This window comes from Bos javanicus, chromosome 24, assembly GCF_032452875.1.
Source record: "Bos javanicus breed banteng chromosome 24, ARS-OSU_banteng_1.0, whole genome shotgun sequence".
NCBI lineage: Eukaryota > Metazoa > Chordata > Mammalia > Artiodactyla > Bovidae > Bos > Bos javanicus.
In genome coordinates, this window is record NC_083891.1 from 44,652,934 (window position 1) to 44,672,432 (window position 19,499).

The 19,499-nt window shown below is 39.7% G+C and overlaps 1 protein-coding gene across 4 annotated transcripts in view; it reads left to right on the top strand.

Annotated features, from left to right (window-relative positions):
* SETBP1 (SET binding protein 1) overlaps window positions 1-19,499 on the top strand; it is a 408,271-nt gene that overhangs the window by 380,047 nt on the left and 8,725 nt on the right. For 2 of the 4 annotated variants that reach the window (XM_061400044.1, XM_061400046.1), the window contains exon 6: window positions 12,277-12,309. The exons of 1 other annotated variant lie outside the window; for it this stretch is intronic. In XM_061400044.1, coding sequence (XP_061256028.1) covers window positions 12,277-12,309 — 33 coding nt within the window. Of the gene's footprint in view, window positions 1-12,276; window positions 12,310-15,912; window positions 18,653-19,499 lie in introns of those variants that run through there. One more of the 4 variants, XM_061400048.1, reaches the window with a different exon arrangement.

Below are 19,499 nucleotides of genomic sequence, written 5' to 3' on the forward strand. Positions count from 1 at the left end.
CCATAAAATGTGTTGAATTGATGTACTGGTAAATCTTAGGCATATTGCCGTATTTAGAAATGCCTATTATGATTAGAAGCCCAAGAAGACACTCATTATTGATATTCACCCTAAACCCACCTTCCTCCAGGCAAGAATACTGGAGTGGGTTGCCATGCCCTCCTCCAGGGGATCGTCCCAACCCAGGGATCAAACCCAGGTCTCCCACATTGCAGGTGGATTCTTTAACGTCTGAGCCACCAGAAAAGCCCTCTAATTCAGCAGATTGCTTTAAATAGAGAACTCAACTTGTCTCCATACCCACCTCTTTCACTGAGACCATTGGTAATTAGGAAAGGAGGCCAACTGAAATAACAGAAAGAAGTATTTGGCATGATTTCCCACGTTGAGTCTCACAAAATATCAGTAGGTGTTTTGTGATAGATGTTTTCAAACTTAGATGAGTGTGAGGAATGCTACTCTGTACCTGCTTCCTTCTGCAGGGTTTTCCTAAGCCTTTAATTGACCAGTGTGCACCGTGAAGTTCCAGGAGGGTGAGACACAGAATTTCACGATCTTACCTGACCACACAACCTCATTTTTTTTTCCTGGGAATAGTTCTTAACATCTCTTGGAAATGGTAGTCTTTACCACCACTTGGGAAATCTTGCTTTGAGGAAATAGGATCATCTCTCCAATATGATCAAGAATATTAGCATCTTTCACTTGCTAGGTGTGAAATGAAACATTTTTGATGGAAATGCCAGGTAAAGGATGCCAGCTATAAGAACAGCTCTCCCTCTAGGAGGGAGAATCACAGAGGAAAGCAGAAGAAGCTGCCCCTGAGACTTGCAGTATCTTTGTGGAAGGGCATCTGTGGATAGAGAAGAGGGCACTGCTACCATGCCTGGAACTCTAGGAATTCATCACTTGGCTGGAGCAAAAGATTTGGGCCAGAGTCTGCATATGTGTGTGTGTGCATGCTAAGTCACTTTAGTTGTGTCCCACTCTTTGCAACACCATGGACTGTAACCCCCCAGGCTCCTCTGTCCATGTGATTCTCCAGGCAAGAATACTGGAGTGGGTTGCCATGCTCCACTCCAGGGGATGTCTCCAACCCAGGGACTGAACCCATGTCTCTTATGTCTCCTGCATTGGCAGGGGTTTTCTTTAGCACTGGTGCCACCTGGGAAGCCCAAAGTATGCATACCCATCCAGATAACTGCTTATTGAACTCTGTCAGTTAAGCTCTGGAGACCTCCCTTTATGGATTTAAAAATTAGCCTGTGTGTTTCCGCCTTTGCTTGCCAAGAATAGATATTTCCCAGAGGCAAAAGACAGGTGATCCCCTGTTTTCCTTTCCTGAACTCTTTCCATCCTGAGTGAGAGAATGCATTCTTGGGATCCCAAGCTTCTACAGGCTCACCTCCTCTATTTGCATTCAATAATTTACAAATATGCCAAATGGGCATAGAAACAGGTGGATATTAAACTTTTAAACCCGCCTTTCTGGTAATAAGAGCTGAGCCAAAGCCCTCCTGTTTCAGGATATAGGAATAGGCTGTTTATTTTTGGCAGTGCTCAAAGGAGAGCCTCACGAGAATTTTACAGATTTGGTCCATTTCCGGGTCTTAGACTGCTGAGCGGAACTTTATGGGAAAACAAGCTAAAGACCTACTGCAGGTGCTGGAGACCAGACCGTCGTGAGATTCCACTCCCCACAGACAAATGTCTTCCCATAAATCTAAGAGAGTTAGGGTTGCACAACCTGGGCTCATGCCCAGTGCCCCATTTCACATGTAAAGACATTGATGCTTCCAAGATTCAGAAATTTGCCTGAGGTCATGCAGTTGGATTAGAATTCAAATTTCTTGATTTACTGCCTGATTTCCAGTGGAATCTCATTTCTGTCATAGGCCCAACAGTAGCAGAGGCAGACTTCTTTCTCCCTAATTATGGACTTCTAATTTTTTTAGAGAACAGTGAGTGAAACTCATAATTGGATGCTTTAACCAAAGTCAAGTATACAGAAGGCGGTTAATAAATAGTTTCTGGGTTTGATTTCATTCAGTTCGGTGCTTGTACACTGCTGCTGCTGCTGCTGCTGCTGCTGCTGCTAAGTCGCTTCATTCGTGTCCGACTCTGTGCGACCCCATAGACGGCAGCCCACCAGGCTCCCCCATCCCTGGGATTCTCCAGGCAAGAACACTGGAGTGGGTTGCCATTTCCTTCTCCAATGCATGAAAGTGAAAAGTGAAAGTGAAGCCACTCAGTCGTGTCCGACCCTCAGCGAGCCCATGGACTGCAGCCTTCCAGGCTCCTCCATCCATGGGATTTTCCAGGCAAGAGTACTGGAGTGGGGTGCGATGAGAAAACTCACTTTATTGTTTTCTTTAGAGTACCATCTTTCACTATAAATAAGGTAATTTAGAAATTACTTCTGGCTGTATACAGAAATCAACTTATTTTCCAATAGGTCATCATTTCTATGGAATGATTTTGAAAACCCAGACAAGTGCGAGAAGGAAAAGGAAAGAAGAGTAAAATTAAGTTGCTTATAAAGCATAACTAATTTAAGAAATCATTTATTGAGGTATTTTTTTGACCACGTGGCATGAGGTATCCCCAACCAGAGATGGAACCCATCCCCTCTGCAGTGGAAGTACAGGGTCCTAACCACTGGACTGCCAGGGAATTCCCTATTGAGATTTTTAAAATGCTAAAATAATTCAATTAACTTGAAATTCCATTTACTTTAAGGTATCTAGTACAGTCCCTGACACATAGTAGGTGCTGAATAAATAATCACTGAGTGAAATGAATGATTACAAGGGAATAGCTGTATACGTATTCAGTACCAAACAACATGGGAGACATCTGAGAAAAACATGTTTGATATTGGAACTGCTTAACAAGCAAATGGGAAACATTTGACAGACATGTGGTAGGCTGTTGGTAAATACTTGCCAAATAATTTATCAGTCTCTAGTCCTAATGGTATTTTTTTTAGACAGGTGGTCTTTGGTGAAAGAGAAAAAGGAACATTTCCCACTTCATTTTATAAACATGAAGTGGAAGAAATGAATGTAGGTCAGAGGCTTAAAAATATGTCTTTTCTAGCTGGTAGGTGTGTGTATGTGTGTATTTTTATTTGTTTAAGGGAATTTTTTTTTAGCTTCTCCAAGTCTGGTAGTCGTGCTGCTTATGAAGTTATTGATTTGGAGGAGGAAGCAGAAAAGGAGCTATAAGAGAGAGTGGCCAGACTGAGAACATGTCAGTCTGTGACCTTCTGGGAGGGAGGGAAGGCAGTGGGAGCCACTGGTGCTCAAGCAGGTTGGCTTTCGTGATCAAACTGCTCTATAGCCATTGATCAGCTGCAGTTCCCTGGCACAGCACAGGAGGTCTGGTTCAAGGCAGCACTGCATCATTATTGTGAGTAATTAGGGCTAATGCAGTGAAAGCTTCAATAAAGTTTGTTCAAAATGATATATAATTTGAAATAACTTCTATTGCCCTGTTCCAATAGTGATTGAATAACCACACCAGATAATGTGCACCTGAATAAGTTAGCCTGATTTTCTGATCCTCTACACACTGAACTGATTTCTCAAGGAGATTATGGGATGTGTAGAGAGTACAGGATTTCACTACTAAAACATGCTCCCACACTTTGTATTTAGGATGAGACTATGTTATTAAGTAAATTACAAAGTTTGTAGGCACTTCATAAAACACCAAGAAAATTAATTTCTTTGGTTTCTACACCAAGAGTCCAGAGTAGTAGTGATGGAAAAACAAGCAAATAGGCAGGCATTCCTTTCTTGTTCTCTCTCTCTCTCTCACATACACACACACACACACACACTGATAATCTCTCATCTTAAATTCAAATAGGAAAAAAGACATGTATCAAGGTTGCTGTCACCAAATCTCACCTGTTCAAGGTATAGTCTTGTTAGAGATGACAGAGGGGCAATGGAGGGAGCATAGCTCTTAGTTTATAGTTTGTATCTGTTTTGTATCAAGGCTAATAAACTATTCTCTCAAACTGCATGATATATCTTGTTTAGAACTATCAGAGTAAGTGAAAATATTTAAATTTCATAAGTCTATCAAATGTTTAGACATTTTGCTTCTAAAAGCAAAAGGATGAAATAATATCCAGGTGCAAATGCAAGAAGCAATGAACAGGAACTTCAGAATTGTAAAGTAATGTATTTGTTTTTTATCATATGGGGAATCATGATCTGAAGCTCCTGATCAAAATAACAGGTCAATTCAGCCAAAAGTCTTGTCCTTCAAAAAGAACCAAAATAGAGCAAATATATGTGCAAGTTGATAGGATTTGGAACATCTAAGAGCCATAAGTATACAAACCAAAGAAGTCATCAAATTGTAAAATAAATTCTCTAAGTCCAGATTAATCACTTAAAATATACAGGAGAAAAAGTTCAAAAAGATCTAGAGAAAATAAAGCTTTATTTAAAAAACATATCACTCAAATGTTCTAAAGGGCTACCTACCCACTGATGTTGAAGTAGCTCAGAATGAGCTCAGTAGCTCAGTAGCAAACAGACTCTGCCTAGCAAGCTCTACTGAACACGAAGTCCTAAAAGAGCCCCTTCCCTTTGGCTCTAAACTGGACATCCTAGAAAAGCTGAGTTCTTGCTATGGCCAAAGCTGTCCAACTCAATGGACACAAGTTTGAGCAAACTCTAGGAAATAGGGAAGGACAGGGATGCCTGGAATGCTGCAGTCTGTGGGGTCACAAAGAGTCGGACACAGCTTAGCGATTGAACAACACGGCTGTAAACATCCCCAAGAAGCAGCATATTCTCCAGAATCTAGCCCCTGCCTTCTGCTCCAACCCCATTTGCCTGAAAACGTCAGCCAGCCCCAAACTCCTTTGGAATCCCCACTGTCAGAGTGTACTTTTCAAAAAACTAAAAACTCATGTCAAAGATTCATTCAGCTCTTTAATGAGGAAACCAACATGGTGATAAAACTGATCCAGAAAGAATTAGAAATAGAAAATGGCATTGCAGGAATGTAGGCATTGGAGAAAGCATCCTCAGCAAGATTGCTCAGTGAATGTCCTAATGGGCAATAAAACCATAACCTCTGGGCTTATATTTCTACTGGAAAGAAATAATTTGCATATTTTCTGGGCAAAAGTCTACAAGTTAATATATTACCTGGCAGAATCTGAGCCTTTACTCAGCAGTGGATAGTGAATTCAATAAGGGTACATTTCCCTGGATAATTAATCATCCTTGGGCAGGCCTGTGCAATGACGCTAAGACTCCAAAAGGACATGCACCCTTCCATTTACCTTGTTTCTAAGTTTTGGCTCATTTTTCTTGACACCACTTGTGGGCTGTGCAACGCTCTAGCTGAACGCATGTGTTCTTGCTTCTGATTGCCTGCACTGGAAGCTCAGTACTCCACTAAAGCAGTGTTCACGTCTGTGGACGGGGAAAAGCATGGTACCCAGCATAAAGGCTTATGGTGAGGAATAAATGAAGTAAGCCTTAAGCAAATCTTAGCAGAGTGCCTGACACATAGGAAGAGTTCAGCAAGTAAGTCTTATTGTCACTGCTACTATTGTTACTGTTAGAAACTCTTATTGCTATTACCTGTTTTCCACCCTGGAATGTTCCTATCTCCTTCACCCACTCCTCAAGCTGTTTGAATATTGAATTCATGATTATTCTTCAAGACTCATCGTAAGTGTCTTCAACTCTTAAGAAGGCTTCCCTTATACCCACTTTGAGAATCACCCCACATGAGACACCACATCTTCTGTGCCCCATGGCTCCCTACAAGCCTATTGATCATTGATCCCTACATTTAATGTGGTGTCTGTGTCATATTCTGCACTGTCCACTGCCCTATTGTCAGACCTTATTTGACTTTTTTAAAACTTATTTTTAATTGGAGGATAATCTCTTTACAATATTGTGCTAATTTTCTACCATATATCAACATGAATCAGCCATAGGTATACATGTGTCCCCTCCCTCTGAACCTTCCTCCTATCTCCCACCTCACCCCACCACATACATGTGGAATCTAGAAAGATGATACTGATGAACCTATTTGCAGGGCAGCAACAGAGACGCAGGCATAGTGAACAGACTTGTGGACATAGTCGGGGAAGGCGAGGGATGGACCAATGAATTGAGTGAGTAGCATGGAAACATATACATTCCCATATGTAAATCCAATAGCCAGTGGGAATTTGCTGTATGCTGCAGGGAGCCCAAACCCAGTACTCCTCATTCAACGTTGAAACCCCAGTATCTAGCTCTGAGGTGGCATGGGCAAACAATAGCTAATCATTAAATACTAGTCAAAATGAACTGGACAACTGTCTCCTGCACAAGACCATCTGTTGCACAAAAACACATACTCTAGCATGATATTTACTAGAGTTGAGAGGCATTGATTTGCTTTTATTTTCCATGTCAGCCCCAGAAACAGCAAATCATCCTGAGACTGTTCTGCAAAAAGCGCAACCTGAGAGGGACCTCTGGGGCCTCTAGAATCTTCTGTTCAGTAGTAGCAGACCAGCTTCTGGGTAGTCCACCAGGATATCCTCCAAGGAAGATTGTTTTCAAGTTAAAGATAAAAAACAGCCTAAATGGCATGGTATATTTGGTAAATGGGTATGTGCTTATACAGAGGAGGAGGAACTTGTACACATAAATGTTTTCCTTTACTCAGAAATCCTTTGGGGTTTTCAGGGTGAACTTCTCAGTGGAAAGCTGGAGTTTACACTGGCCTATGCTGATGCGTACTTAATTATTTTATATATACCATTCTTGAATTCTGCCCAAAGTATTGATTTCTGGAGGGCAGCAACCATTTCCTGTTTAAGATTTGTTCCATTCAATGAGTATTGAGTAACCCATGAATTTCCAGAACCTTGGGCTAAATGGGATGAAAACAAGAGAAAAAAGATCCAGGAACACTGCTATTAAGCAACATTTAATCATATTTGGGTGTCAAGAACCTCCTGCAGAGCTGGGTTACATAGTAGATACTCAGTAAACATGCCTGGACTGGATTTAACTAATTTTGCTCTCTCCAGAGCTGAAATTTTAGGAAAGACAGAGGGTTTAATGTCAGGTTGGAAAGTGCTATGCCTGTGAGAAGTTTAACTCAATTTATCTTCTCCGAATGCTTTGTACAGATTACACTCCCAACCACCTCTTGCTACAATCAGACCCTCTTAAAAACAGAATAATGATAATAATACAATTTATCATCTTCCTAGTGATAGTATCATTCACACCTTCATCGAAGCCCAGTGGGAGGTTTGGCTGTGAGGCATCACACACCAGGGGAGTCAGGTGCGATCATTGTAATAATGATCCCACGCTCAAAATGCGGGAAAGAAAACCTCCCACACGTGAAGTGATTTCTATTAAGATACTCATTTTATATCAAATATTCAAACTCCTCTTTATAAACAGGAGAGAATGAAAGGACAGTCTTTCAGGGCAGATTTTATGTGGCCGAGAACAAAAGGGCACAAATATTTTACGATCAGTTTTGAGATGAAAGTGACATGCCTGCCTTATTCATTGGCTCTTTCCATTTCCAGAAGTCTAATTAGATTGTTAGTTTAATGGTAGTGAGATAATTTAGTGGCCACTGAAAGCAATTGTGTTAATGAGAAGGGGGGACAGTGCTTTTGGTTTCCTGTAATTAATGGAGAGTTTTTGAAAAACTTCTTGGTTCCAGTGAAGTTGGCATACTGAGCCCAGCTGTGAAGGGGGACAGGGTCTTTCCTGCTTATTGCTGCGGAAATGGCCTCAGGCAGCGTGGAAGAACTGTGTAATGACTGTCATTAAGAATGATCTTTAGTGGTCCAGGCAGACTGTAAGCCAGTCTAAGAGACTGAAGAAAGAGGTTTAGAGAGAATAAACAGGTGTGACAGAGAAAGAGACAGACAGACATAGAGAGAGGTACAACTCACCCGCAGCCCACTTCACTCTACTTTGGAGAGTCATTGTGATAATCCCAGAGCACCTCCCAGGGGGATTCCTTCTCCTACTTATACTGGAATTGACAAGACTGATTTAGAATAGACTAGAAGGGATTTCTGCAAACCCCTTCATGTTGCAGCTGAGGAAATTGAGCCCAGAGAAGTGAACTGAATTACAAATATTACCTGCTAGAAATTAGGAAACCTGGACTCTTTCTGGCTACCACACAGATGTAAAGTTAAAACTGGATTTGAAATTCAAGGACCAGTGTTATTGCATAGCCTGCAGTACTTAATTTCCTTAGGTGAGTAACAGTCTAAGACTTCTGAGTCTCAGTTTCCTCATCAGTGAGATAGGAAAAATAATTTCTGCTTTTTAGGCAGTGATGAGAAAGAAATGAAATAGCAGATAAAAACACCAATCACATACTCAAAACAATATATTACTGTCTTATGACCCCTCTCATGTCAAAAATGAAGTCATGTCATGCTATGATTTAATCATGTAAGTCATAATTTAGTCATGTTATGACTCAGATCATAACACCCATTAACTATCTTTAGAAGTTTTATCCTCACTGCATGCATGCGTGCTCAGTTGCTTCAGTCGTGTCTGACTCTGGACTGCAGCCCACCAGGCTCCTTTGTCCATGGGGATTCTCTAGGCAAGAATACTAGAGTGGGTTGTCATGCCATCCTGCAGGGCATCTTCACAACACAGGGATTGAACCTGAGTCTCTTATGTCTCTTGAATCGGCCGGTGGGCTCTTTACCACTAGCACCACCTGGGAAGCCCCTTTATTCTCACTACCTCCTCCAAATACTCTTACTTCATGCCACCTGTTAAGGGCTTCATATTAAGCGCATCTTACTGAAACTTCTAGAAGGTTTTGTTACAAATTGTCAAATATTTTTTAAGTACCTGCCACAATGATACATGCAAGTGAATACTGGCCCTTGCCCTAGGGAAACGTTCACACTATTTGGGAAGACCTGACTCTAAAACATGAAATGGCCAAATAATATTTTTAAATTAATAGATTGAATAACAGTCTCAGATACTAACAGAGCTATCATTTAGCAACTAATAAATCATTAGTTTCCAGTTGAATGGCACTAAGGGAGTTTGGAGGACACTGAGATAATCTGGGGAGAGAAGAGTTGAGATGGCCCTCGAAGGATGGATCAAATTAAATAAGTAGACAGAAGCAGAAAAGACAGGTTTACAGCATCTCTAAGATAGACGTGTATGTAGAAATAATGACAGATAAGGCTGGAAGAAAGGTTTGGGGTCAGAACCTGGAGTCCCTGAAATTCTAGAATGAGTCATGGTGATTCTTCTGAAGGACAATGATAGCAAAATAAAGTCATGGGCCAATAGCTGTCTGCAGTTGTATTTCAATTGACCTACACAGGTTTATACATTTTTTAAAAAGTTAATTTGTAGATTTTCAACATCAGGTTTACATAATAATCAGAGTTCTGGTTTTTTGGAAACCGGATTATCTGATAAATTTGGACTCAGATTCCTACCTGACAACAATGGTTGATACAGAATAACATTTGTCCCATTGGATGGGCCATATTCTCATTATTTTCACATGTCCTCCTCTATTTACCCCCACCTTCTTTCATAATCCTGGTCAACCTCACTCATTATATTGGCTGTCTGGCTCCCTATACAGAACCCTTAAAGGCATGTGACCTTGAGACAGCAACAGGATCAAAGCAATGTGAAGAAGACCTAGTCTAGCAGAAGTAGAACAGGTGATCTACTTGTTCTACTTGATCTACTTGTGATCTAGAACACAGTAATACCTGTGTTATTTAACTGTGAAATTTGGGAGCTGGAAAAGCCCTTTGAAATTGGGAAAACCAGGGAAACCCAGGATTTCTCCTGGTCCCGTTCCTTGTCTTCTTTGCTTTCTTAGTAGGGAAATATGGTATGAAACTCACTTTGAAATAGGGCAGCCCTTGCTTGAATCCATGAATCCATGACTTATGTGTCCTTTGGAGCAATTATTTATTCTCTTAGGTCTGAGTTTTCACCTCTGTTCAATAGAGATAGTAATGTCTTCACTTGGTTGTGATCACAATTAAATGAGGAAATACGTGAAATACTGCAGACTGCACTGTGGGTTCTCCAGAAATGTTAATTTCTCCCCCTTTCCTATAGTTTCGTATGAGAGCAGAGGTGATACAGTCCACTTACCTTTTATGGTCTATGGTATGACACAAAGAGTAATTGCTACAAAAACAATCATTGAGTAAATTAATGATTTTCTAAAAAAGCATACATACACCCCACTACACCCCCAGCAAAGAATAGAATTTCTTTTTCTCCTCTCTTCCCCACCCAAGACTCCTAAAATGTGACATCTGTTATTTTAATGTCCCTTGTAAGTAATGTTGTTAGTTTGCTTTATGAGGTCTACTTTTCAAAGAGACACAAGGAGAGAATTAGCTGCTTACCATCTCTCTCAGAGTTCCTCACCAGTTCAAGAATCCTCTTCCCTAGGAATTGTTCTGTGTTTCCTTGAAATTTCTTTAAATTAAGAGAAACCAGATAGCCTTCATACAACAATAAGGAAACGTGAATCTGTGCTACCAATGGGCAATTTCAAAGGACAGTGAGAAGGTACTGACGGAGGGAATTTCAACTCTTCAGTGTTCCCAGCGATGTCTGTGAACACCCTGTGTGGCCTGGACCCAGGGCTTGCCCCATAAAGATGACAGAGCTCAGAACAAAAGAGAGTACACCTGATACTACCTTTAAATTCAGCAGGGGATCAGACCAGCCTCAAGCAGTGTTCCTGGGTTGTTGGGAATAGTTTCAGTGCTCAGAAACACTCCTCCAAGGGATTTTCTTGCCCTCCAATACCTGAAGATATTTTGAGAGGACTTTCATTATTTTGAAATTCAGTTTTTTGTCAGTGCCTTTTAGGTACAATCCTGGTCTTTGTCTTGTGCAAGTTGCTAGAGTTAAGTGATTTGGGCTTTACATATGGAAAGTTCATTTTGTTGTGTAATTAATGAGAAGCAGACTTTGGGAAGCTGATGATCCAGGCCCTTATTTATATGAGAGCATATGTCTGTGTTTTGTTTATGACTCACTCTCTTACTCCACGCATTGTAACTTGGGTTTGTTTACACTAACTTTTCCTAGAATCCAAGCCACATGGTATATGAGCCAATAATTTATGGTCTCTCAAAGGAAAAGATGATGAATGAGTGTTTTCCTGTTAAATTGTCAAATCTTAAATTGAGGAAGAAATATTTGCTGCCTTGTGTCTATCCAAGCTTTTATTTGGAAAAAAAAAAAAGCGATAATAACAACAACAAACCCAACCTATTGATTTAGTGCTCAGAACTTAAATGTATAGATAATTTGCCAAAAGAGCTATGACCACTCCCCCACAATAAACCATTATAATTCTGATCCAGATGTTCAGCCATGAGAAGACCTTTCATCTCCCCACCCATCCTCTGTCTCTGTCACTCTCATTTCTGGTGTTACATAATCAATATATAACATGTACTTGTCTCCTTTTTCCAAGGGACCATAGTTTTCATTAATCACTGGACTTAAATGTTCAAGCTTGTTTTCTTAATGGCACTTAATAAATTCTAAACTTGTTTCTTTCATCGAAGCTTCGCTTCTCCTATGAGGTGGTTTGGAGTTCAGCCTGTATTTCATAGTATTTCAGTGCTTTTGATCGTAGCTTGGATACTCCAACAGCTAATGGTGCTCTGAGGAGAGCAGTAAACAGCTGAAATATGTGAGGATCTAGTTTAATTTACAGTGATTTGGATCACCTTCAATGAGTCCTTTTCTATTTTACACACAGATTTTACAAAATAGATGGTAAGTGTTGGTTTAGGTTGGAGCACATGGATTGTCCATTTCAAGTAAGTGAGCTGAGCTCTGTGCTAGGACCTCACCTAAGAGAGCTGGAACTGAGTGCCCAGCACAGCACCTGGCACAGAGTGAGCTCAGTCCCTGTTTGTTCTAAGAATAAATAAGAATGGCTAAGATATGGTCCTCGTGCCTTACGAAAAAACAATTTAAAAGAAGAGATAAGTGCAGAGTAATCCCATCATCTTAAAACAGGACACACTTTGTGAAGTGCCATCAGAGAGACATAAGCAATGTACAGGACCAGAAAGATTAACACTGAAATGAGAGTCCTTTTTGGCTTTTAGGGAGAGGACTTCATTTGAATGAATTCCAGCAGAAACTGGAAAGCCCTGGAACCACAACTAGCATTGTTTTGTTTTGTTTTTGTCTTTTCTTTTCCCACTAGGGCTGGAGAATTGCCTCTGGATAAAAGAAAAATGTAAGACTTCTCTTTTCCCTCTCCAACATGAGATGCAATATCCTTTCTGGCAGAAATAATAGAGTTGGGCATACACCTGTGGGCTACGCAAAGTTATTGTTTCTGTGGTACACCCTTCATTTACTAACCAGACACAAACATATGTGAAAGTCTAAAGCAATGGGTATAAATTGTTTGCTGGTTTTATGAAGAATTTAGGGATATTTCGTTGTGTAAGTTGACATCTTTTCTGGAAAAACTTCAATAAAGAGAAAAATAGTAGCATGCATTTGAGTCACACGAATCATGCTCAGAAGGGGTTAAAGCAAAAGTTGACATGTGGGTATTCAGATTCTCTGGAAACTTCACAAACCTGGGCTCTCTCTGAGAAAACACAAATAAGATTCCAGACTTTCACAATAGATTAAAACCAGTAAAATTAAATTTTGCAGATTTAAATAGAAGACTTGCATTTAAGCTCAAAAACCAATTCCATGTAGCAATGGCCAAGTTTGGTGGCCAAACTTATGAAAGTGTTTAAGAGAGTTAATTGAGCTTCCATTTAATGTGAACCAACCATGTGATGTTGCTGGAAAAAAAAAAAAAGGAGGCTTTTTGGTTGTTTGTTTTTATGTAGTTCACATTAAGTGTAGTGCCATATGCATTCATCACTTCATACTTGGAAAATCAGTTCCATCCTGGGCAACAAAATTTAAGGTGAGATTTGTCAGATGATTAAATCTCCAGTGGAGGGTAATCAAAATGGAATATAGTTTAGAATTAATTTCATATGCACATAGATGAAGGAATTGAGGACATTTTACCTAGAACAGAGAAGACTTGGAGGTATATAGCTATTTTTACAGAATCATATTTATTCCGAAGTAAATGTCCTGCCAAGGAATTGAGAGATTTGTCTGAAGGCACACAGTACTGAGGGGTGAAAAATCAAGATGAGCACTTCATTCTCCAAATGTCCTGGTCAATATGTTTTCTATCAGATTGTAAACAAAAGTCTGAGTTTTAAGTAAACTCAAATGCAATTATTAAGACCAAATAGAAAACAAAACATGAATACCAACCATTTGATGTAATTCTTAAAGTTCTAGCATAGTCAATAAGGATTTATTTCATCCAAGCCTAAATATTAAAAATGTGAAAATTTTCATAAGATCATGTCTGTTACATTATTCTTTGTTCTTCCTTGTTTTTCTATTTTCTTTTTCAAAACTTACAAGAGAGAAAGAAAGTCTCTCGTGATCACTTATGAACACATATCTACAATAGCTGAAGTATTATATAAGTGATGGTATTTACAGTTAAGAATACTGCTATGCCACATTTGAGAGGAAAGAAAAGAGAAATAAAGAGCCCTTTGAGAGGTTGCAGCTACCCCCGCCGCGTGACCACCTGGCATACTGTGAGACTCAACAGATGTAGCGTCAAACTTTTTGGCATTAACTGCACTTCTATCCAGCCTCTCACGTTGTCTAGTCAGTCTGCTGGGGCTTGAGCCGCATGCAACATACAAAAACCAAAGTTGATTGAACACAGAGTCAGGCTAAATGGCTCTAGTATTCCTCAGCTAATGAGTGCCGCCACTCTCAGTTCACTCCTCACCAAGCCACTCTGACTCTATTAAGTATCACTCTCAGAAAAACTCCCGGACTTAAAATTCTTCTGTAGATTCATCCTGGGCAATTCCTGCTAATAATATGCACAGTTCACTTTGAGGTTGATATAGTTGCCCCTATTTCTTGTTTTCTGGTCTCTGAGCTCATTCCCTTCATCAAGCTTTCTCAGGCTTGCTAAAGTCCTGGTTCCCTTTCTCAGAGATTCTCTGAGCAACCTGGCAGTGTTCTTGCTTGGCTTAGTCTCTCTCTGGAGGCTAGTCACCACCGCCTTTATCTGTCCAAAACTGCAGGTGGTTTGTCCAAAACCCAGGTCATGAAAGGACTGGCATTTTAACCCCATGGTCAGAAAAGTCAAGGATTCTGAAAACCTAGGAACCAGGACCTCAGAACTGCCTTTCCAAAACATGGAGGTCAGCATCAAATCCCACTCCAGAGGCTCTCCATGAATGAAAACACTCTTTTGACTGTCTTGGAATTGCATGCAATTCAATTCAAGGTGCTCTAGGGAATATGCAGATTAATGATGTTAGGCTTTGGTTTCTAGGGCTTAGAAACTGAAACAATCCAACAGGAAATATTAATCAAGCATCTACTATGAGAAAGGAACTATTGTTCTCTTCATTATGAGGGGTACAAAGAAGAACACATGCTGTCTTCAAGAAGCTTTAATGACTTCTTAAGCTATGGATTCATAGAAAGTTAAATTCCTCTAGGATTAAATACTCAGTAAATAAAGTCTTCGGGAGCCTAGAAAAACAAAGGAAAACTTTTTAAGCAGTTCAAATTTTTGATCATGAGGTGATATCAGTAAAATAATTTTGAACATTATCCCCATGTAAATACATATGTGCAATTTTAAAATGTAAATTTGAAAAGTTGAGACAAAGCTGAAATAAATAACATTCTCAAAATTGAAATTTCATTGAACTGTATTATTAGTGAAACAAAAATATTTTCTCTGTCATCAAAATTTTATACTAATTTTAATATTTTTAATAATGTTTCAGAGAGAACCAAGTGATTGCATTTGAATACTTCTTTTTGAAAATCTTGGGTTTTAACACTTGTGACTAAGCAATTTGAAGATTTCATTTCAAATCCAGTTTGTTTCAATACTTGACAGTAGACGTTATAGGTTAAAATGGTATTTCATATAAACATAGGTCCAAAAGGAGAAAGTGCCTCATTTTGAATCATAGCACTGTTTTTTTCAATCCCATCCATCAACTAAGCAAGGGTTTTTGTTGTTGTTGAAATTAGACTAACCAACTTCCTTTATTAACAGTCAGATGGTCTTGCATATCAAAAGGCATTGCGTTTTTTAATGAGCTCAGATCTCTGAAAACATTTCCAATCAATTTCAAAAATTGCTGTCTCTGTAAGATGAGTTGGCTTCTAAAAGCAGTTACTTTCTTGCCCATTTTCCCCTAAAGGGGCATTAAGGGCTTTTTTTGTTTTTTAACAATTGCAAGGTAACATTATAGACAGCCTATTGACAGCACCAAGAAGGTGAAAATATTTAGAATCCTTCTCTCAAAGTAAAGAAAATTGCCAGATTCATCTTGGAAAATAGCAACGTCTTTATACTGCTGCAAGTTTGCTGCAAGGTAACCAATGAAACTCTGTGTGGTATATGACATATTTCACTGATATTCTTGGTCTCATTACAAAGTATTTTCATTTTTTGTGAAAAACTTTTTTTTTTAACTGATTAAAGATCTTAATTTTCTAAACTTCACCATGTACAAGACCTGACAACACCCAAAGGGAATAAACTGATGGGATGCCATCAGTCCCTTGAATGCATGTGGTCTCCTCTTTTCCCAGGGACTTCATGCCCAACTGTGACAGGTGATACATTATCTGATATGCAGCCCAAATACGGGCATCATCCACCATTGCTCCTTATATTAAGCATTGGACTGCTTAACATGGTTTTTATTTTTCAGATAAAAATATAAATTAAAGTATTATTATGTTTCTCTTGCAGCCCAGTTTCCTCCTTGGGGAACATACACCCCTCTTGAGAGCCTGCCAATTTAGAACAGCATCCAGATCTGGAGTGGCAGAGAGGAGCCCCCACACATGAACACACAGGCACACACCTACTGCTCCACCTCTCCATAGTCACACTGCTCTCCTCACCTCCTACCTTCCCTTTCCCCACAGAGACAAGTGAAATAGGAGCAAAACAAAGACCAGGGTCTCCTCAGCCATTGCAGCTGAGATAGAATGTACCCTCAGCATTGTAGCTGAGATAGAATGTTCTGTCAAAATAAAACCCTAAGAGGAAGCTATCATTTAGTGGTTCCAGCAGTTACTATGCTTTAAACAAGCTAGTTACATTTTCAAAGAAACCCCCAGCTATATTAATGTGACTTTCAGAACAGAATGGAAGCACACCATTCTATCGGTGACAAGTCTCCCACATCTGCTAACCCTTAATTCTAAATTATGGCTTTCAAATTGGAAAGCAGTGTTATATCGCACGTGTGCTGATGACCGGCAGTGACTCTGATGTGCCTTGCCCCACAGAGGCCTCACCGGCCAAGGGAACTTGCCATCTTTTTCAAATGAGCTTTTAAGACCAGGACACAGAAGGTTAATTTAAATTCTAAGGAAGAAGGAAAGTTCCTTGCATGCCAAGGAAAGTTGCTTCATATATTCTATTAGAAAATAAAAAGTAGCATTAGGAAAACAAGAGATCATTACTGAGTTAAAAGTACAGAAGTATCCAAAAAAAATGCTCAATTTACATGCATGCTAGCATGCATGCGAGCTCAGTCATATTCAACTCTTTGCGACCTCATGGACTGTAGGCCACCGCTCCGAAATGAAGCCTGTCCATGAAATTTTCCAGGCAAGGATACTGGAGTGGGTTGCAGATCTTCCCAACCCAGGGATAAAACCCAAGTCTTCTGCATTGGCAGGCAGATTCTTTACTAGCTGAGCCACCAGGGGAGCTTTACTTTTACTAGAAAGTAAAAAGTAGCATTAGGAAAACAAGAGATCATCACTGAGTTAAGTACAGAAGTATCCCCAAAATGTACAGTTTACATGGGAGAACAGTCAAATTCCCTTGAACTTGTATTTGTTGCCCATGTGTTACATACCAGATCTTGTCCTGCTGTGTGGATAGCTCTGGGAGGACATAGGAAAGTCATGGCCTGTGCCTGCAAAGAAATCTTCTAACGTGTATCAACATACAAAGCGGCTTCAGACTGCATCTCTGTTCCTTGACTGAGGCCAATGGTGCTCTAGCCCTTTCTACCTGCAGACCAACTCCACTCCGGGCATTTCAACAGTCCCTAAAATTTCTTCACCTTCCCAATAGCAAGAAGAAGTCTAATTAGTTTAGAGATAAATTTGTCTCCCTCTCTAACCCATCCAAAACTTTACAAAACCAGAATGTATCTTGCCATGGGCAGAGTCTCTAAAAGATTAGTACCTGTTTCTTAAGAAAATTCTATATACAGCTAAGCCTCATTAGCCCTTATCTTGCTCTCAGTGCTTACACAACATCTATAAAGTCAATGTGCAAAAGGAGTGCTAAGTCCAATGTTTGATTATCATAAAAGAAGTAGCAGAATCAACAAATGTTGGTGAGCCAATCATCTGATAATGGGAGCAAATAGAGAAATTCGAGATGTGGATCAAAACCAACTTAACCATTGCGTGGCAATTTTAAGTAAAGAAAAAATCTACAAGATGATTTGCATTGCAGAGTTAGAAGAAATGAATTCATATTTTGCCTTGGCCACTCATAATTACTCTTTAAGACTAACAAAGAGCAGGCAAGATATAGGACAATTATAGGAAAGAGAGCAAATATGGAATCAATCTTGCTGCAAGAGACCAGAAATTACTGTTTAATAATGAAACAATTTGAAGAGAGAAAAATCTGTTAACATTTAGAGGGACAGTGAAATCATAAGCAATAAGGAGAAAGATTTGTGACTATCAAACCCTGCCAAATCCAAAGCCTTCCTCTCCACCACACTAGGATTTCAAAATTATTAGATGAAATAAATGTTGTAGAAAGCCACCTCACATTTGGTAAGGCAATTGATAATGAGTATAGGAAAGAATTTGGGGTTCTTTTGTAGCTCAGCTGGTAAAGAATCCGTCTGCAATGCAGGAGACCTAGGTTTGATCCCTGTGTTAGGAAGACCCCCTGGAGAAGGGAAAGGCTATCCACTCCAGTATTCTGGCCTGGAGAATCCCATGGACTGTATAGTCCATAGGGTTGCAGAGTCAGACACGACTGAGCAACTTTCACTTTCTTTCTTTTATAGGAAAGAATTATAACAGTCTTTAAATACAGAAGGGAACATTAAGAGCATCTAGTCTAACTGTTCAACGTAACAGATGAAAAAGGAGAGACCCAGAAGGGGCTAAGAGTTTCATCCTAATTCAACTTGGTTTCCAGCTGTCCCTGCCCAGAGCCCTTCCTACGGACCTGCGCTCTGGTGCTATTCACACACAACATAATGAGCTCGCACTAAAAGTTTGGATAATACTTATAGGATACAATAAAATTCAGATGTTCAGTAGATGGGAAACCCCTCAAAAACTATAATATAGAAAAGAAAGAGGGATATTTCATCTTAACACATGAGGCCATCAACGGAGATTCGACCACAAGGCATGTTTATGCAATTAGTTACAAAATAAAACCCAGAGCACTCATTCATTCTCCCACCCCACTCAGCCAGGAGGATAGCTACCAGCAGGAGTTTTCCAGGAGATGATATATGACCTTTACCGAGGTCATTTCTTATTCTTCTAAAGTTATTTAGGTAAAATAGAGCCCAAGAGTATAAAAAGCAGAACACTCTGACCCTTACCAATCATAAGATCCTAAGAAAGATGTCTTACTGACACTAATTATTTCTATTTTTAAACCATGGATTATGGAACTAGCAAGTATATATCAGAGTAGTAGAATAGCATACTCAGCTTCAATATAATCAACTCATGGCAATCTTGTTTCAGGAATACTTCCACACCCCTTTTCCTTCCTTTATTATTTTGTAGCCAGGGCCAGATGATGTTGTTTGATTTCACCTATTAATAATTTAGTAGGTATTTCTAAAAGGAAGGTGCTTTTAAAAATGATCACAGTGCAATTATCACACCTAAGAAACTTAGCAACCAATTATATCAAGAAATGCCTAGATATTATTAAAATTTCCATGAATTTATAAAGTATCTCTTGACAGTTTAAATTGGCATCCACATGTGGTCATTTTATATCTTCTCTCTTTTAATTTACAGCTCCTCCCTCCCCTCCTCCCTCTCCTCCTCCCTCCCCTCCTCCCTCCCCTCCACCCTCTCCTCCTCCTTCCTCCCCTCTTCCCAACTTATTTGTTGAGGCCCCAGGTTGTTTGCCAGGAGCTTCCCAGAGTCTGTGCTTTACTGGATGATCCGTGTGTCCTCAGTATTCTATGGTCCTTGGGCTAGAGCTGAGTTGCCCAATATGTTAGCCACTAGCCCATATAGCTATTTAACTTTAAATTAAATTAAAAATTCAATTCCTCAGTCACACTTGCCACATGTCAAGTACCCCGTAACCAC